Raw genomic sequence first — 19,462 nt, forward strand, 5'->3', positions numbered from 1 at the left:
ATGTAGCAACATCCCTGATTATTAGGAACCTCACACTTACATGTATCAGTGTAATGAAGCAACCATGTATCACCAGTAGTTACAATGTATTATTTCTTTAACAAAAATGTATACATAAACAACTGCAGATTTCATACTGAGATATGGTGCAGTGGTTAAGATGATGGACTCAGTGGTGGGAAGTTTAAATCCACATCAAACCATGACATTCATTGGTTAATTGGGCCAAAGACTCTCAGCTTGGCTAATTCCATAGGATTGCTAGATGGAAAAGGGGGTATCTACTCACATCATACTATTGGGTTATAACTAAGTCTATAATGCATATTTGCGTGTTGATTTTTTTTTCCAAATCAGAGCCCTAAATGTCTTTAGCATCTGGAAGCAGGAATGGAATTTGGTTGTTTGGGAATTTAGGGCCTTTCCACACAGCCATATAATCCAGAATATAAAGTCAGATAATCCACAATATCTGCTTTGAACTAGATTATCCGAATCTACACTGCCATATAATCCAGTTCAATGTGGGTTTTACACAGCTGTGTGGAAGGGGCCTGAAAGAGCTACTTTCCGCATTAGTTCTTTCCACTAGCATATTCAGTAACTTTGGTTATAGTCCACTTCCAGGCACTGACACCCTCTTAACACAGCATGGCTGCCTCATATATGTGAGCAGCAGTATAAGCAAAGAAGGAGGCTGTCAAGACTGATTGAGCCATCATCACAGGCTGCCCTTCCCTTCTCCCCCGCTTCATTGCTTAATTAAACTGCCTCCTAGCACAGTGATGCCGATGGTGCATGAGCTGCTCTGTGAATGCACTGTGGGTCAAGTTGGCGAAGCTGCCTCAAGGATCTGGGGCTCAGCTGCCGGTGCTGGCATTTGGGGAGGACAGAGTAAGCATTCACACTTCAGGCAACTCAATGCTATCATTGTCTCCACTCCAATTAGACCCTTGCAGACCAGGGGGCACAGAAGAAAGACAGTGAGCGCCAAAGGAAGGGCTGGTCTGAGGGTGCGGCGGAGACCGTTTTATCTGGGAAAGGAAAATACAAGAGGAAGAAAGGAGCAATATCTGAGCCTGAAATGCTAATTGACTAGAAATATGTTCCCCTCTTCATCAAAGGAACTAACCATTTCAGGCTTCTCTGTCAAATATTTAGTGATTTCTTTCTTTTTTAAAAGAATCTCCAGAGTTCCCCTCCCTCCCCTTTTTATGTTTTTGCCTTCTACCATCTCCTTTCCTCTTTCTCATTTCTTAGGTAATTTCCCCCCCTTCATTAAACTTTGAAGACATTACAATAAAGGAAGGTATTCAAATATAGCGATAGCCTTGTGATTACATTTCAGGAAGATTTTTCTGGTGCTTATTAATGGCAGCATAAAGAACAACTGAGCTGAACACAAGGAAAGCCAGAACAATGGGGCTGGGATCTGGGGAAAGAAAGTGATGAAATGGTGCAAGCTAGTTTGGGATGCAGTGGAAAAGTGAGAGCGCAGTAAGATAGCAATTTAATAAGTAAGATGGTATCCGTTTCTAGGGAGCACGAGGGATTTTGTACAATGTTGTAGAAAAGCCATGGCTTGCAGAGTTGAAGCACCAGGAATTTTTGATTATTGCGGATAATGACATAATCTGTCATTTGACTCTATATTCCTTCAGTGTTTAGCTGTGATTCTTACAGTAGGTGGGAAATAAAGTAGGTGGAACCTATTAGCAAAATTTACAAAAGATGTATTAGATAAAATAACAAAAATGCCTGCTAAGCACAAATACCTGCTCAAACTGCTTTGTTGGCATTAGTTGACAGAGCTGCCTGTATTTTGGGACACCCTAGGGACATCGTTGTGGGACTGTAAGCTTAAGGTCCTGTTTTTCCTCTCCAATTTATCACAGTACTGCTCTCCATGAAGACAAGAACAATAACAAATATGAAGCAGAAATCGGGCATTGTGGCTCCCCAATCTGTAAAATAGTTATACCATCATAGTACACATTACACAGAATTAAATAGTAAGTCAAGATAGTAGTGTTCTATACTATATTAACTCAGACTGCAGATGAATGGATCATATTTCTGAATATTCCCCTACATTAAAACAGGTATATATTATGCACACGGTGAGGAGAGCTAGTGCTCAACATCTTCCTCTCTGATAAAAGAGCTGAAAAGTTTATTTAAATGTGTTGTCGAAGGCTTTCATGGCCCGAATTACTGGATTGCTGTGAGTTTTCCCAGTGATTTTGGTGATTTGGACACAGCATATTTTTTGAGAATGCAGAAATGCTGGACCACCATGTCACACTACACAGAGAAGCCATTGAAATCCATAAGCATGTGGGCAATTTCAACAGAAAGAAAGAAACAATGAAAATGAACAAAATCTGACTACCATTATTTTTAAAACCCTCTAAAATCAAGATAGCAAATAAAGAACAACACTCTGAAAACAGGGGAATTCCAGACATGAAAAATCAGGGCCAGATAACACCTCCCAACAAAGGATTCTCTCAGGCAGGAAGTAGCCAGGCTTTGAATCTGCAAGGCCATTAAATGCTAGTCAAGGGGATCAACTGCAGCATTCACAGGTGCCTCCTAGAGACAAGAGTTCCTTCTCCCAACCTAGATTTTCCACAGATATATAAATACCACTTGCCTAGTTTCCAACAGACCTCCACCTCTGAGAATGCCTGTCATAGATGTAGGCAAAACATCAGCAGAGAATGCTTCTGGAACATGGCCCAGAAAACTCACAGCAACCCAAAGTTTGTTTTGTTTTGTAGACTAATTGTTTTGTAGACTAGACCACCAATTTACAGTTGAACATGGTATATTCCTGAATTCTGTTGTCTATGTCTGCTGCATCATTCTGAGTGGCATGTATGCATTTTTGGGCTGTTACATGATGCACTGTACATAAAAATGAAACAATTCATTACTATTACCAAAGTGGAGCAAATTAAGAGTCAATTTCATAGGATAAAAGTCCTATTCAACCCTTCCCTCGATAAAACCCTCAGGTAGAATGGATATCTAGAGTTTACCCCATCTAAAGTCCCTATGTCTGTTTCCTGATTGCATGCAGCTTATTGGTACTCACATGTGAGCTCAATTTTCCCCCCAGTGTATGAGTCATTCAAATAGGAGTCTGTGTACGTTTGAGTATTACCTGAAGGCTTCTGCATTCTGATAAATGTGTCAAAGCCAGGAAAGCACCCCCTCCCTCTCCACACTTTTTCAGTATGAACACTGGGTTGATAAAGCTTATCATAGAGTCATAGAGTTGGAAGAGACCACATGGGCCATGTAGTTCAACCCCTGCTATGTAGGAAAAGCACAAAGTCTTATCATGGTTGCTGCTTTCCCCTTTTGCTCACATTATGCCTTCTATTCTCTTGTGGACCCCCTTATCTTGACCTGACTCCTACACTTTATGCAGGGCCTGCCAGCTCAGCACTTAGGCGGCTGCAAACGGCTGTTAATTGGCTGGTTGGTTTGCCAAGCTGTCAGCTAGCTCCTTCAGACACCAAGTGTCTAGGAAAAGTTGTAGAAACTCTATGAGCTCCCTGACTGTGGCAATTGTGAAATATCAACTCTAACCTGTGAAGCCCTCAGCAGTCTATATACTCTGTGTCTCTCACTCCCTTCAATTGCATGGCTGTATTCCTTCACTGTTGCTCTTTTCCTTCATCCCACCTAATACATTGGCTGAAAGCAGGCAGTTAGGGGGGAAAAGGAGGGCAACTGGAGAAGAGGGAAGAAGCGGGCTGAAGGGCTGGAAGCTATGGTGAAGGGCAGAAGGGAGAGGGAGCCCCCAAGCTTTGTCTGGAATAAAAGGAGGAGAGAAACAGAGAAAGAGCACAGACAAGCAAGTCAACATTTGTACTCTATTTAGACTTGGTTATTATGAGTTCTCCTGACATTTCGCCCACATCTATGGCAAGCAGAGGAAAGTAGGGTTTATATATCTGTGGAAAGTCCAGATTGGGAGAAAGAACTCTTGCCTGTTTGAGGCAAGTGTGAATGTTCCAATTGATCACCTTAATTAGCATTTAATGTCCTTGCAAATTCAAAGCCTGGCTGCTTTGAATCTGCAATGTATAAAAATGTGAGGGGAAGTCATATGGAGGAGGGAGCAAGCTTGTTTTCTGCTGCTATGGAGACTAGGACGCGGAACAATGGTTTAAACTACAGGAAAGGAGATTCCACCTGAACATTAGGAAGAACTTCCTCACTGTGAAAACTGTTCAGAAGTGGAACTCTCTGTCCTGGACTGTGGTGGAGGCTCCTTCTTTGGGGGCTTTTAATCAGAGGCTGGATGGTCATCTGTCGGATATGCCTTGAATGTGATTTTCCTGCTTCTTGGCAGGAGGTTGGACTAGATGGCCAATGAGATCTCTTCCAGCTCTATGATTCTATTATTCTATGCTCCTTGCCGGTGGGAATCCATTGTTGAGAGATGTTAGCTCCCAACAAATGTTGTTCATGGAAATGAACAAAATCTGGCTCCCGGTATTAAAAAAAAAACTCTAAAATCAGGAGAGTAAATAAAGAACAACACTCTGAAAACAGGGGAATTCCAGAGAGGAAACAATCAGGGCCAGGTAATCACCTCCCAAGAAAGGATTCCCTCAGGCACGAATCAGTCAGGCTTTGAATCTGCAAGGCCATTCAGTACTAATCAAAGTGGCCAACTGCACCATGCACACTTGCCTTAAATAGACAAGAGTTCTTTCTCCCAACCTGGACTTTCCACAGATATATAAACCTCACTCACCTAGTTTCCAATATAAACCCCTTTCCTAATTTCCAACAGACCTTGGACCTCTGAGGATGCCTGCCTGCGAAACGTCAGGAGCGAATGCTTCTGGAACATGATCACAGAGCCCCGAAAACTCACATTGCAGGCATGAAAGCCATTGACAATACAATTCAATGTTTAGAGCAGGCATGGGCAAACTTCGGCCCTCCTAGGTGTTTTGGACTTCAACTCCCACAATTCCTAACAGCCGATAGGCTGTTAGGAATTGTGGGAGTTGAAGTCCAAAACACCTAGGAGGGCCGAAGTTTGCCCATGCCTGATTTAGACTGATGGGGCTTGGAGGTGGCCGGGAAAGAAAGAAAGAAAGAAAGAAAGAAAGAAAGAAAGAAAGAAAGAAAGAAAGAAAGAAAGAAAGAAAGAAAGAAAGAAAGAAAGAAAGAAAGAAAGAAAGAAAGAAAGAAAGAAAGAAAGAAAGCACCCGCAGACCTTTGCTGCCCTATTGTCGCCTCCTCTCTGGCTTCCCTCCTTTTTTCCTGAGTGGCATAAAGAGCGAAGGGGTACGCACTTCACAGATAGGCAATTGCGTGCAGACTGGTGGAGGCGGCAGAGAAAGGAAGCGCCCCCCGACCCTCCTCTCCACTTTCCCTCCTTTTTTTTTAAATGACTGTTTTGGAGGTGGGAAGGGGGAAGGCGTCCAAAGAAGCCGTTGTCGTGACAACCTTAGCGAGGTCGGATGGGTCAGAGAGGGCTTTTGGGGATGAGAAACCCTGAGGGAGAGGAGGAGGAGGAGGAAGAGGAGAGGGAGGAAGGCGGGAGCGTGTGAGGGAGGGAAAGGGAAGGGGCTCTTCCCCAAGGCAGGCTGAGCAGAGGAGACCCTCTCTCCCCTCCTCCCTTCCCTCGCTCCTTCTTCCCGCGCTCTCTCTCTCTCTCTCTCCCTCCTCCTCCCCTCCGCCTGGGAAAGTGGGTTAGGAAGGGAGCCGAGGCTTCAGAGCCCGTTCAGCCTGAGCAGGAGACAGAGAGACACACAGAGAGAGAAAGGAGGCGGGCAAAGTCCCTCGCCGCCTTTTGGGGAGCCTTTTGGGGAGCAGCCTCTGAGCTCTTTTCGGACTTCTGGGCTTCTTGGCTGCCCGCCTCCTCCTCCTCCTCCTCTTCCCTCCCTCCTTCGTCGTTTCGTGAGCTCAGTCCGGATTGCTGGCAGCGAGGAGGGCTCTCTTCAGAACCACCACAACAATAACAGCAAGGGCAACAAGGCGAAGCGACAAGACTTTCGGGCTTTCAGACCAACGAAGAGAGCGAGATTGAGAGGGAGGAGGACGAGAGGGAGCGTTTCCCCATTTCGTGCGGGGGCGCTTTGGGGTCGCCCTCCCCCCCCCCCCCCCCCAACCTCAGCCTCCTCCCGGGCGCGTGGAAGTCCGGCTCCGTCGCTCGCGACTCCCCCCAGCCATGGTGGGAAGGGCTCAGCCCGAGCGGAGGCCGTTCCCGTGGGTCCTACTGAGATTGCTCTGCCTTCTCCCTACAGGGCTGCCGGTCCGCAGCGTGGATTATAACCGAGGCACCGACAACATCACCGTGAGGCAGGGAGACACGGCCATCCTCAGGTAGGGGGCCATCGGCCAACTTTTGCTTCCTTCCTTCCTTCTTCTTCTTGCCTGTTTTGCCGTTGTGTGAATGCCTGTGAAGGTGAGACTGCAGCTACAGTCAGGCACTGTCGGGGGATTCTGGAGGCTCTTCCATTCAGACTCAGACCAAGCCTAGGCGTATATCATTGAACTCAGGAAGCCCCCCTGGCGCAATGGGTTAACCCAGGCATGGGCAAACTTCGGCCCTCCAGGTGTTTTGGACTTCAACTCCTACAATTCCTAACAGCCGGTAGGCTGTTAGGAATTGTGGGAGTTGTAGTCCAAAACACCTGGAGGGCCAAAGTTTGCCCATGCCTGGGTTAAACCCTCGTGCCGGCAGGACTGGGCGGTTCGAATCCGGGTAGAGACCACAGATGAGCTCCCTCTGTCAGCTCCAGCTCTCCATGTGGGGACATGAGAGAAGCCTCCCACAAGGATGGTAAAACATCAAATCATCCCCTGGGCAAATGTCCTTGCAGACGGCCCATTCTCTCACACCAGAAGCGACTTGCAGTTTCTCAAGTCGCTCCTGACGCGAAAAACAAATTGAACTCAGGATGCATCTACACCAGGCATAGGCAAACTTCGGCCCTCCTAGGTGTTTCAGACTACCGGCTGTTAGGAATTGTGGGAGTTGAAGTCCAAAACACCTGAAGGGCTGAAGTTTGTCCATGCTTGACCTACACGGAAGAGTTAATGCCGTTTGACACTGCCATGGTCGAATGCTATTGAATCCTGGGAGTTGTAGTTTTACATCGTCTTTAACCTTCCCTGACAAAGAGTGCTGGTGCCTCATCAAACAAGAATTCCCATCATCCCACAGCACTCAGTCATGGCACTTTACGTGGTGTCAAACTGCATCACTTCTACTGTGTAGAGGATGCTCTCTCGGTCTGTCTTTTGGATTCTCGAGTAACTGAAGAAAACCATTTGATCACAGTGTTTGAATATCATGGCTCTGTCAAAAGGCAGTTTATTGCAAGACTGACAGAACTGAATTTCTAGCCTGGTACAAGATCTGATAGTCACATCTCCCAAATGATGCTATTATGTGCTGATGCCAGCAAAAAAGAAAACCCTGTGTTTTACTGTTGTGGTCCTTGTTCTGTCCACCCCTGCTATCTAGCTTTACCAGGACTTGTAGGAGGAAGATGGTCAATGTGCAGCTTGCCCTTCATTGAAAATGAGCACATGGCATATACATTTAGTGGAAGCATAAAGCACCTATCCTTCTCCCTCCTATTCTCAAAACACAAACACATTACACAGGTCAAAGATGGGCACTAGGAAAAGGAGTATTTATTTGGTTCTCCCCCTTTTGCCCATCCTCCTCTTTTAGATATTCAGACACAGTGATCAAACGATTGTCTTGCCATTTGGTCTTGCTTTTGTAACAAAATTATAAAACTCTGACATTGGGTATTTCTGACTTCAGAATTGCTGGATGGTTTGAAGTGAGTGCCTTAATATGAGCAGTACCCCCAGTTCATTCTAGGCAGTTTCTTTGACTTGTGTCTCTTCATGGATCCTTATTCTGTTGGTTTCCACACTTGATCTTGAATGAGTAGAGTGTTTTATGCATGCATGCATATGTGATTTGGGTAGTTGGCAGTGTTGGGATGCCACACCTGAAAGAGTTTTAATTTGTGCTGTCTTCTCAAAACTGGGGTTGCACTATTCCCAGACTGCTTCAACACATGAAACCTCTCTCTCATTGATTTCAATAAAACAATATATTTTTATTGTAATATGTTCCCTTCAAAACAGAATAACAGTCCATACTGAAACTATTCTCTATAGGCAATAAAACTACAGGACATCATTTAAAATAAATGTGTAATCCCTAGGGTGAAGCTAATGACAACAGCAAAGTTTTCATCCTGCCCCTCAAGAATTGGTCCTTGATGCTACCCTGAACTACACGTTCCCTAATGGCATCTTCTCTACTTCTCTGTTTAATGATTGGAGAAGAGTTCCTGAATTCATATTAATGAGGTTGGGCTCCTTATGATTCGCAGCTTCTCATCGTCTCCAAAGATGCTGGGTGCAGGAAGACAGAGCATATTGTATTATCTTTATTCTTCATATTTCAAGCATATGATCATGTTAGGGCAGGGGATTCAGTATGCAAAGCTGAGTGTGTGAATTCCCCCTCCCCTTAATATCTCATGAACTGCAGAGTATTCTGATCCTAGAATATCCCTTCAGCAGGATCTTTTCCCCCAGCTCTCCAGACTTGTTAACTTGCATGTAAGGTTTATCCACATGGAGTAATAGGATTTGTTGAATAATTCATCTGCCTTGCATTTGTGATGGAAAGCTTTACCCAAAGCCATAAACACCGAACACTGGTGTTGCCTCTGACTCTTGAGTCTGCTTTCTGTCCTCCTGCCCTGTGGGGATTAGTGTCTTTGTTAACCCCTTTCAGCAGGGTTTCCCTATGCTTATTTATATTCTTCCATTTTAAAATGCATGGTACTATGATTGTATTGGCTTGGTTTCTCCCTTTCCGGCAAAGCTCGGAAGGGGGTATGCTCAGCTCCACTGTGTACATATGGCAGAAGCAAATCATTAAGCTCACTTACCTAGCTAGGGGTCATTGGATTTCTATTTCCCACTTAACCTTGCAGCCCTGGAGTTTATCTAAAGATATCTGGTACTCAAAATGCCTTTGCTCTGAAGACGTGTGTAGCTTGCATGAAAGTGATGTAGAATGTGTAGATCTAGATTCTTTCCCCTTGTGCAAGTTCCTAGGATGTGTATAAGTGGTTATTTTTAGGGTCTATATTGGCATCTAGTATAAGCTGGCCTACAAGGGGCAGGGAGGGAAGGAAAGGCAACAGAAAAAGAGAAGAACTTTGCAGTTTACAATGACATCCAGTAGAGAGAGACACAATGCAGAAAAAAGAATAGTACTTTTCTCAACTACTGTTAGGGAAGTATGTGTAAACTTTCAAAGCCAACAGTTGAAGTAAAATAATAAACTGATGATGCAACTGTAGGAAACAGAGCTTCATCATAATGGACTCAGAAAGGACTGCATGTTTTACAGCTTTCACATTTTTTTTTTTTGCTTATTTGCATAGCTGGGAAGGATGACCATATGACTGCTGTGCCTAGTTCTTTTCTAGCTCTGCTCAGATGTTCATTTGAAAAGAAATTAATGTGTGAAAAGGGAAGGTGGAGTTCCAGTCACTTCACATGCTCTATGTATTTAGAAGTCATATTTGTGCATGCACTCCACACCTCTGGTTTGTACTCTGGGAAATGAGAGATATTAATTATTTACATAGAAACTACAGTTGGGGACGTTTGTAGTCTCATTGATGTTGCTTTTTGCAGAAATACTAAAACCCCAATTAAGAGGAGGGGCTTAAAGGCAGAAATGTGTGCATATTTTGTTTGTTTCTTCCCCTCAAAAGTACATATGTTTTTGTCCATTAATTAAAGTCTTCTGTGCACATTTTCCAACATACACATATTTTACCTATACCTATCTTTCTTCCTTGAACTGCATTCAAAGTCTTGAAAAGATACAGGTTTCTGAGTCGAGATATCCTATATTTTATTTCTGTTCTAATATTTTTTTTTCAGGGAAGAGCAAATAAAAAAACTCTTGAATTTCTAGCAAAAGCTTATGTCAGCAAACTGCACACAAACTGGACACTTGAATATGTGAAGATTTTGGAATATTATTGATTTCCAACCTTGGAAACTGGACCCATTCATTCTATTCTTATCTTGATAGAAAGGTTTATTTTTTCACCTCTAGAATTCTAACTGGAGTCCTGAATGTGTGAACTAGAAGACTGGACAGTTCACATGTGTATGTTTTGCTAATGTTCTCCTGGAAAAGACATGGGTAGCTTTAAGCTTCAACTTCATAAAGAGAGCAGTAAATAACCTTCCTTCAGTGAATGAAGGTGAAGGAGAACGTCTATTTCATTGTTACTTTATTTTCATTTATGAAAGGCAATAGAATCATGTAGGAAACAGGCCTCAGGCTTGGCAATTTTCCCACCAGAGGTATAAGTGTGGCTGTAGGGTGCTAAGTATTTTGCATAACTCTAGAGTCAGCCTTCTAATGAATATGAGACAGGGGCTTCAAAATAGATTAGAAGTGGGGAAAATATTACAATAATACCCTTCACCAGAAATCTCTGCAATAGATTCCAATAGTCACTCATAGCATTTCTTCTATAGCCTCAGGAGGTTATTTTATTGTATTGTTGAGGGTCTGAGGGCCCTTCCACACAGCCCTATATCCCAGGATATCAAGGCAGAAAATCCCACAATATCTGCTTTGAACTGGGTTATCAGAGTCCACACTCAAATAATGTGGGATTTTCTGCCTTGATATTCTGGGATATAGGGCTGTGTGAAAGGACCCTGAAACCTCCATTTCTGAATCTTCCACAAAGCCAAAGGCTTCTGAGCACCACTGTGATCATGGTCACAATTTGGGCCAGTATTCTTTATAATAGAATGAAGCAGAAACAGTTAATTAAAGAGAGGGCAGAGTGAACCATCTTGCACCAAACACTGAGGATGTCTGAAGCCTCTTTCTATGCATTCATAGAACTTCTCCATGCAAGGTACGGATCTTGGTAGAACTGTTTCATATGAATGGGACTATGTGCAAAACATACAGGTATTGATAGAGGAAGTGAGATTTTCTTAAGTATGAATCTACACATTATTTGAGTGATGTGGAGGCAATCCGAATACCCTTTATACTTAGAATGGGTAACTTTGGAGGGCATGAAAACGTGTTTTCTCACCACACCATGCTCCAAAATATGCAGAAGTAAATAAAACAAAAATAAACCAAAAGTAACAATAAGCTCACTTCTGCTGTTTTTTGGAGGAGGGTGTTTGGATGGCTTTGGGCCTTTTATAAATTATAAAACTTCTCCAAAAGCCTACATGTAAGGTCAGAAATAGCTTTGGGATGAAGCTGTTCCATCACCCATACTTTATCTGCCACTGATTTATAGTAATCCTCAGTGAACTCCAAACCAAAGAGATACATCTGAACCTGCTTTGCAGCTGACCAAGTCCCCTGGTTCTAATTGGAGCTGTCCAAGGTTCACCCAAACGCTTACTATTCTGCAGGGATTTCCAAAACATATCCTTAAGTATGGCCATGAGAAAAGGACTGGAAGTTTCCACTTCTGAACTAGCCACAAAAAATTCCAGGATATGAAATTGCAGCTTGACTTTTTTTTCTTTTCATAATCCAATGACAATAGCAGCAAAAACAGTCCTCCAAATTTAGATAAGTAATGGGAACCTCTAATTAGTTCAAGCAGAAGCAAAACATGAAATTCTTCATGCCCATATGTATAGAGAACAGAGGGATACACATGAGCCTTGACATTTTATAAACTCCTGAATATAGTGACAAATGATGACCTCCAATTTTGACCAGACCAATCCAGATTTTATATTTTTAAACCTTTATATTTACCATTCTAATTTATGCTTGCAGTGTTTGCCAATAAAAACAATATGTATTTTAGTGTTCTTACAGTTCATGCATTGCTATAATAATTTTTGGCACCAAATACATACATGTAGGTGTTTTTTCCACCAATTTGGGAAGCTTCACTGGCATATGATATGGAACATCAAGCTCTGGCCCAGACCTTTGAGATATTAAAAGGGAGTTATATGTGTATGTTTTAAACATGAGTTATTGAATATGGATATAGGTGCAGGGAGTATATGCATCCCTGATTATGCCCATCCACCTACATTTTTATGCTAACAGATTAATATTATTCAGTGCAAAGGATGCATTAATCTAATCTCATTAATTTTCAGTGGATGAACTCAAGTTGGTGTTCCATTTGTGAATTTTGCATACCAAGTTTACGAAAGCTCTCTCCAAATTTGTCATCACATTGAATTTCATGAATATGCAACCTGTATTATGTGACTGTATGCAAACATAGCTGAAATGAATGTTAGGATGGCCACAAATAAAATTCCAATAAAATATCTTGTGACAAATAGTATAATTTGAGCCCAAGACAGGTATTTTACAGGGACAAATAATATTACGGTTTCCTCTAAAATTTGAATTCTTCTGTTGCTTATCTATAAAAGCATGATCTTGTGAATCTATAATCGGAATCTTCAAAACATATGACTTGTTAATTCTGTCAAGGTTGCTTCATACAAAATATTGATTATGTAAGTAACAGATAGGTAAAGGTTTCCCCTGACGTTAAGTCCAGTCATGTCTGACTCTGGGGGTTGGCCCAAGGTTAACCAAGGGATGTCTTGATTTGACATGGATTTAAACTTCCCAACTCCCAGTCCATCACTTTAACCACTGCACCATATCTTAGTATGAAATCTGCAGTTGTCTATGTAAGATAAAGGTTTTCCCCTGACATTGTCTAGTCGTGCTCATCTCCATTTCTAAGCCTAAGAGCCAGCGTTGTTCATAGACACCTCCTAGGTTATGCAGCAAGACTGCATGGAGCGCCGTTACCTTCCAATAGAAGCTGTATTTATTGATCTACTCACATTTGTATGTTTTCAAACTGCTAGACTGGCAGATACACAAGTATAAAATGATATAGAGAAAATCTGGATTTTTCACTTTTAAAATACAAGCAGCAACCACAGAAATAAAATATTCCCATTTTGCATGTCTTAATGTGTCACTCATTTTACTTATATACATCTTGAAGTTTTATATATAAATTTCTGAATAAAAGTAATAATCTCAGATTATATTTCTATGAAATCTAGTTGTTTGTCAATATGATATAAATACATCTATGCAGGCATGAAAATGCAATATGAAAGATACTGATTGAAAGCATTTTGCCCTACTGTTTTTATTTGGAACAGTGACAGAAATAGATACTACCTGGGACATGTTGGCCTTGTGTCTCTTAAGCATCTCAGAAGGAAGGACAATAAAGTGGATTATCAGGAAACGATCTTATACCTAAGGACCTTTGAACGTTAATGAAACCTAGAGAGCAATCTGATGGTACTGTCTGAAAGTGACTGAGGAGCCAAAGAAAACTGCATGCCATCTACAAAGAGATCTAGTGTGCTAGCAGAAATTGCCACTGATAATATTCTGATGACAATAATAAGACATTTCAGGGAGGTATTTTAGACATGTTATAGAAAATGCCTATCTTTAGGATCCTATATCCCATAACTTCTAGACTCTAGAATCTACACTTCCTTTGGATCTGGTACCATAATTTCATTCCTTCTTGTCTCAATAGAATGGAAACAAAATTCCTCCTCTTAGTGGGTTGATTTAAAATTATGTCCCTGTTCTATACTGTCCAGCATCAGGGGTTGGAAAGTGGCATTTCTTCTCCTACTTACTGTTTACCTCTCCTTTTAAAGCCCTGATTGGCAGGAATACAATGAGCAATACCTCTGACAGAAAACTGACATTGAGTATGCATCCTAGGCATTTATTTAAGCTAGTACAGTTTGAAGCAAACAGACATTCCAAACAAAGCTAAACTAACAGAACTGATAAAAGTGATGCTAACTAAACCAATGATGATGTTTGAAGTCAAAGGTGAACTTGATTGTTGATATTGTCAGGAGGACCAATCTGAAAGTGAATAGCATCAAAGGCAACATTTGCACACATTTGGATATATATATATATATATATATATATATATATATATATATATATATATACACTTATCATAGTCATTGTAGATGAAACAGGAGTTATGTGCCATTAGATAGCTTCTTTTACTTGTAGGCACAAAGAAGGAGAAACACTCTATGTTTAACTGCATTCACACACATATAAATTTTCTTTGAAGTGGGATGTATAGAAATGCAATAATTTGATAAAGGCGACAACTGACATTGAATTTCGAATCTAAAATTACAATGCTTACAACAAAATATAAGTGTTTTTACTGTATAATAGAAATATGTCAGTCTTTAATTTGGATTAGAGATAAAACACAAATATTGCCCAGAGCAACTGCAATCAGAGAACCAAATCAAGAGAATTTAACACATATTACTGTTACAGAGATACAGTCTGACTAACTAATGAACAAGGATTATTCCATGCTTCAAGTGGTGTCTTGAACTTCATTTTGCTGCTTTGTTCTTTTGCAAATGTTGAAGCAACAGCAAGGTGACTTATTACATTCAGATATTTAAAAAAGCAACTAACTTAATTTTAGTAATTATTTCAGCTCCTTTTTCAAAGTAAATATTTTCATAAGTGAATAATTTTATGTCAGAGGAGTTACTTCTAATCTCCAACAGTATTACCTTAATAACAACTAAAACAACTGAAGTGTGAGAAGTATAGTAGTAACTAATATAATAAATAATAAATATAATATAATAAAATCTACAATTGTGTTCAAATTTTAAGAAAAAATGTTTATTAGAATCAAAGATACAGCACTTTAAAAGATCTCTTGTATATATATATTTTCACTTTAAATTGGAATGCCTAAAATCAAGATCTATAGAAATACTTGAAACTTTAAAGCAAGCACGAAAACACTGTAAATTGTATTTAAACTTAAGTTTCTCTTATGGAGTTTTACCTGAGGAGTCTGGTTCTAATATCAGTTTTGGTGGGTTATGTCATCTTCATGTAAAAAATGTTAAACATCTGTGACATCAAAACTTGGTCACTTCCACTATGTTGGCAATTATTACTATTGCAACGTAAATTGGCAGAAAGGCAGGTAATGATAGTGTGAATAAACTATCAAAATTTGGCTGAGATAGTTCTTGCAGTTCTGGAGGGACTCTAATTTTTGCTACTCATAGACCTAGCATGGGGCCACACTGGTGCAATGGATTAAACCCCTTGTGCTGACTGAACTGCTGACTTGAAGGTCGGTGGTTCGAATACGCGAGACAGGATAAACTTCTGTCTGTCAGCCCAAGATTCCCATGTGGGGATATGAGAGAAGCCTCCCAGCAGGATGGTAACCCATCCAGGTATCCCCTGGGCAATGCCTTTGTAAACGGCCGATTCTCTGACACCAGAAGCAACTTGCAATATGTTATCAGTATGCTTCTGACACAATAAAAAGCCTGGGGATTTTGTTAACCAGTTAAAATTCATGAGAAAACCAGGTTTATTTAGCCTAAAATTTGGGGGGGTGAACCTATAATCCCCCCCCCAACTGCTGGCTTCAGGCTTGAAACATAGTTCTGCTTCCAAAGGAACACATGAAACACTTCCCAAGGAACACAAGAAAAGCTTTAAGAACTAGCTAATATTTTAACTAGTACTAGTATTTTCTTAGTTGCAACCAAATGCCTCTGGGAATCCCATAAATCAGGAATGAAAGCATTGGTCTTCTGTTGTTGCTTTTTAGATTATAGGTTTAGTTACTTACTGCCTCTTTGCTTGGATTTTCCATATGGAAATTGTGAGTTTTAGTTCACCTTTCTGTCCAGATCCAGTACACATTTATAGTGGGGTGAATGTAGCACATATGTACTATGTAGTATGTAGCATTATTTTTTCTGTTTTTAAAAGGTTAGATTGCATAGCAGAAAAATCCAGTGCAGGGAAATGGTTAAAAGAGCTGTGTTCTTCATTTCTTGGAGTTGCCACCTAGTGATCAGACTTGAATTCTTGGTTTTTGGCCATTTACTAGACCTATCTGAAATTTTTTCCACCGCATTCTTCTTCGAGTATCTAAAGAGGGCTGACTTTTCTTCTCGTGTATCTTGTTTTTGCTACATAAGGTATATGTCTACAACTTCAGTTACTGAAAACAGACTGTGCCAAATTCCAATTCCTCTAACAATTAGCAGCAGTTCAAGGGTTGAAAAAGCATTTATCTGTGAGCTGATAGTGAGTTCAAATTAACTATCTTCGATTACACCATGAAAGCTGTTGATTTATTAGGAAGCATTTTGTTTATAGACAGTATAGACCGTAGATAGAATGCTTCTTGGAAAAGGGTCATTCCTTTCTTTAGGCAAGTGCTAAATCTGTTTGGGCTACTATGAGTTGTTTGTGAAAGATCACCCATGGAAACCATACTGTATTTGAAGAATCTTCCACTGGACTATGTAGTCACTCAAGCAACAAAATAATAATAAAAAGGATGCCAATTGATCTTTGGCTAGAATAAGAAAAATGCAGCATTTATTTATCATAGCAATAGTGAAGCAGGGTACAGTTGAAATGTATTTATACACACAAACTAAGTCAAAAACTTGGCATTATACTAAATGTCCTTTGACCAGTAGCTGGCCACTTGAGGTACCTCTATGTTGCTACAGGAAGGTCCTCCATAGTGCATGTGGCAGGGCTCAGACTGCATGGTAACAGGTGGTCTGTGGTTTGCTCTTCTCCACACTTGCATGTTGTGGACTCCACTTTGTGACCCCATTTCTTAAGGTTGGCTCTACATCTCGTGGTGCCAGAGTGCAGTCTTTTCAGCACCTTCCAAGTCACCCAGTCTTTTCTGTGCCCAGGAGGGAGTCTCTCATTCACTATCAGCCATGGATTGAGGTTCTGGGTTTTAGCCTGTCACTTTTAGACTCTCACTTGCTGAGGTGTTCCTGTGAAAGGTGCAGTAGTTAGGGATGAGCTGACTGCTCACCAAGTCATCTAGCTTATTTAATACCGGTGGTTCTTCTCTCTCTCTCCCTCTTCCCCCCCCCCCTCTCTCTTATTCTCCCCTGCCCTGAACTATAGTGAGATATAAATGTTAGATAACTACAAAAAAACAAGATAGGAAGGTATTCCCATGTTGGTTATACAGTAGCATGGTAGCATAACAATACTGTATGACCCCCATATCCATGGGACCAATATGCACGATTTCACTTACAATTCTTTTATTTCCTCTAGGTATTTTCTCGGTGTTGCATTGCAATTCTGTTGTATGCTTCTGCTGGAAGTAGTTCATTTTAATAGGCTTCACTTTCTTATTTGACTTTTATTTTCCCACTAGAGTAGCCAGTGACCAGGCCTCATTTATGTAAGACAGTAGAGCAAAGGGCTCATCTGGGATAGGTCCTGGAATGCTGGCTATCCTATAAGAAGAGAGGCAGGGAGGCGACCATGGCAAGTAAAATATGGTGGATGGAAGGAATGAATATACACTTGTTTCTATTCATCGTTATGTTATTTGCTCTTTAATAATTTTGGGCTCTGGCAGTGAGAAAGTTTTTGCTTGTCCAGATATTTTGGGAAAGTAGATGGGGAAGCAGATTGACATCTTAGTTCATCCAGTGAATCTTTCTTCATTTGTTGTTCTTGTGTGCCTTCATGCCATTTCTAACTTATGGTAACCCTAAAGTGAACCTATCACATGGTTTTATTGACAGAATTTGTACAGAGGGGGGTTGCCATTGCCTTTCTCTGAGACTGGTTGTGTCTTACTCAAGGTCACTCATTGGGTTTTGATGGCCAATCAGCAATTCAAGCTCTGATCTCCCAGTGTCCTAACCCAAAACTCAAACCACTACACATGCTTTTTCTCTTTCACTTTGTACTTCTTAAGTTAATAGGCACTTTTGTGACCTGTTCTCCAGTACATGCAGAAAAGGTTTGTGGAGAGATGGCAGTATTTAGCATCTCCCAGAAGATGTTTTGTATCTAGGAGGATCAGGGTCATATGTTCTGCCTATGTTTTATGGTTACATTTTAAACAAATCAGTGGAAGATGGAGAGGAAAATCAAAATAAAAGGCAGAATTGGCTGTTCTAAGAATGAATGGGCAATTTCTAATTTTAACAAAGATTAAAAATGTGAGGTGGAATATAATTGAGAAATTTCAGCCTAAAGGCATTCATTTTATGAAAGCTGCAAGTATGCCTTCAAAGAACGGCTAGGATTAAATTTCCAGTAATAACATGAATGCAGTGCCTTTTGGCCTTCAGATATTTTATTGATATTTTTGGAGCTGTGCATGTGGATAAAGCTTCTTCAAGCAGAACAGTAACATGGCATTAAAACAAAGTTTGTGTCCTGCACAATCCAGATAAAGGAAAATGGAGAGCTGCATAGATTATAGCTGTTATTAGCATATACTTTATAACAGGAAATGCAGTGGAGAGCATTTCATTAAAGGCTGGCTGTATACATGCCCAGGTTATAAAACAGCTTAAATTTACTGACATGACTTCCAAATAAAAGGTATTCTTATTTGAACAGATTAGGGGAGCCTCAAAACCAGGATTTTATCTACTCTCCACATTCAAGTACTATATGCTCCCTAGCTCAGTAAGGATTTTTCTCTAGTACATGCTTACCTGTCTTTATGCGACTTTCTCAGTCACAAACCTATACAATCCTTTGGTGTGTAATACAGTCTTCATTTGAATTTGGATTTGTGCAGGGGACAATCAGAAATGACTCTTGTCCAAAATTGATTTAAAAGTCAGGATCACCTTTTTAAAGCCCAACCTAGGTTTTCTGTTAATGTTCAATGGGGAGCTGAGCATAATATGATTCCCTCAGGGTTTGCTGTTGTGTGCCTTCAAGTTATTTCCAATTAATGGTGATTTTAAGGTGGGATTATTTTATCAAGCTAAATTCAGAAGACGGTTGGCTTTGCCTTCCGCTCAGGCTGAGGGAGTACAATGGCCAAGGTTATGTAATGGGTTTCTAAAGCAGATATTCACACTTGGTCTCCAGACTCCTAGTCCAACACCCAACCACTATATCTCATTGGCTCTCTCGTGTGGGGCAGGGGTCCCCAAACTTTTAAAACGGGGGGCCAGTTCATGGTCCCTCAGACCGTTGGAGGGCCGGACTATAGTTTTTTTTTTAAAAAAAAAAACATGAACAAATTCCTATGCAGTGCACACTGCACATATCTTATTTTGAAGTAAAAAAACAAAACAGGAATATACAGCCTCAATGTTAATCATAATTATAATAATAATAATTGGCTATTTAGTCCAGCCTCCTTCTGACTTTGCCCTTGTCCATTTAGTCCAACCTCCTCCTGCCTTTGTGCACCAAAAGCACTAGCAAAGCACCCCTTAATCTATATATATAAAAGGGTAATGAAATTTCGGCCTAGGACAAAACAACAAAACTACACATCCCAGAAACACTAAACTTGGC

The 19,462-nt window shown here is 40.8% G+C and overlaps 1 protein-coding gene across 2 annotated transcripts in view; it reads left to right on the forward strand.

The window, feature by feature from the left end:
• The first annotated feature begins 5,124 nt into the window (after positions 1-5,124).
• lsamp (limbic system associated membrane protein) overlaps positions 5,125-19,462 on the forward strand; it is a 606,975-nt gene continuing 592,637 nt past the window's right edge. The window contains exon 1 of one of the 2 annotated variants that reach the window (XM_062977128.1): positions 5,125-6,360. In XM_062977128.1, coding sequence (XP_062833198.1) covers positions 6,206-6,360 — 155 coding nt within the window. In that variant the 5' untranslated portion in view covers positions 5,125-6,205. The remainder of the gene's footprint in view (positions 6,361-19,462) is intronic. The other variant, XM_062977129.1, reaches the window with a different exon arrangement.

The sequence above is a fragment of the Anolis carolinensis genome, chromosome 3 (genome assembly GCF_035594765.1).
Source record: "Anolis carolinensis isolate JA03-04 chromosome 3, rAnoCar3.1.pri, whole genome shotgun sequence".
NCBI lineage: Eukaryota > Metazoa > Chordata > Lepidosauria > Squamata > Dactyloidae > Anolis > Anolis carolinensis.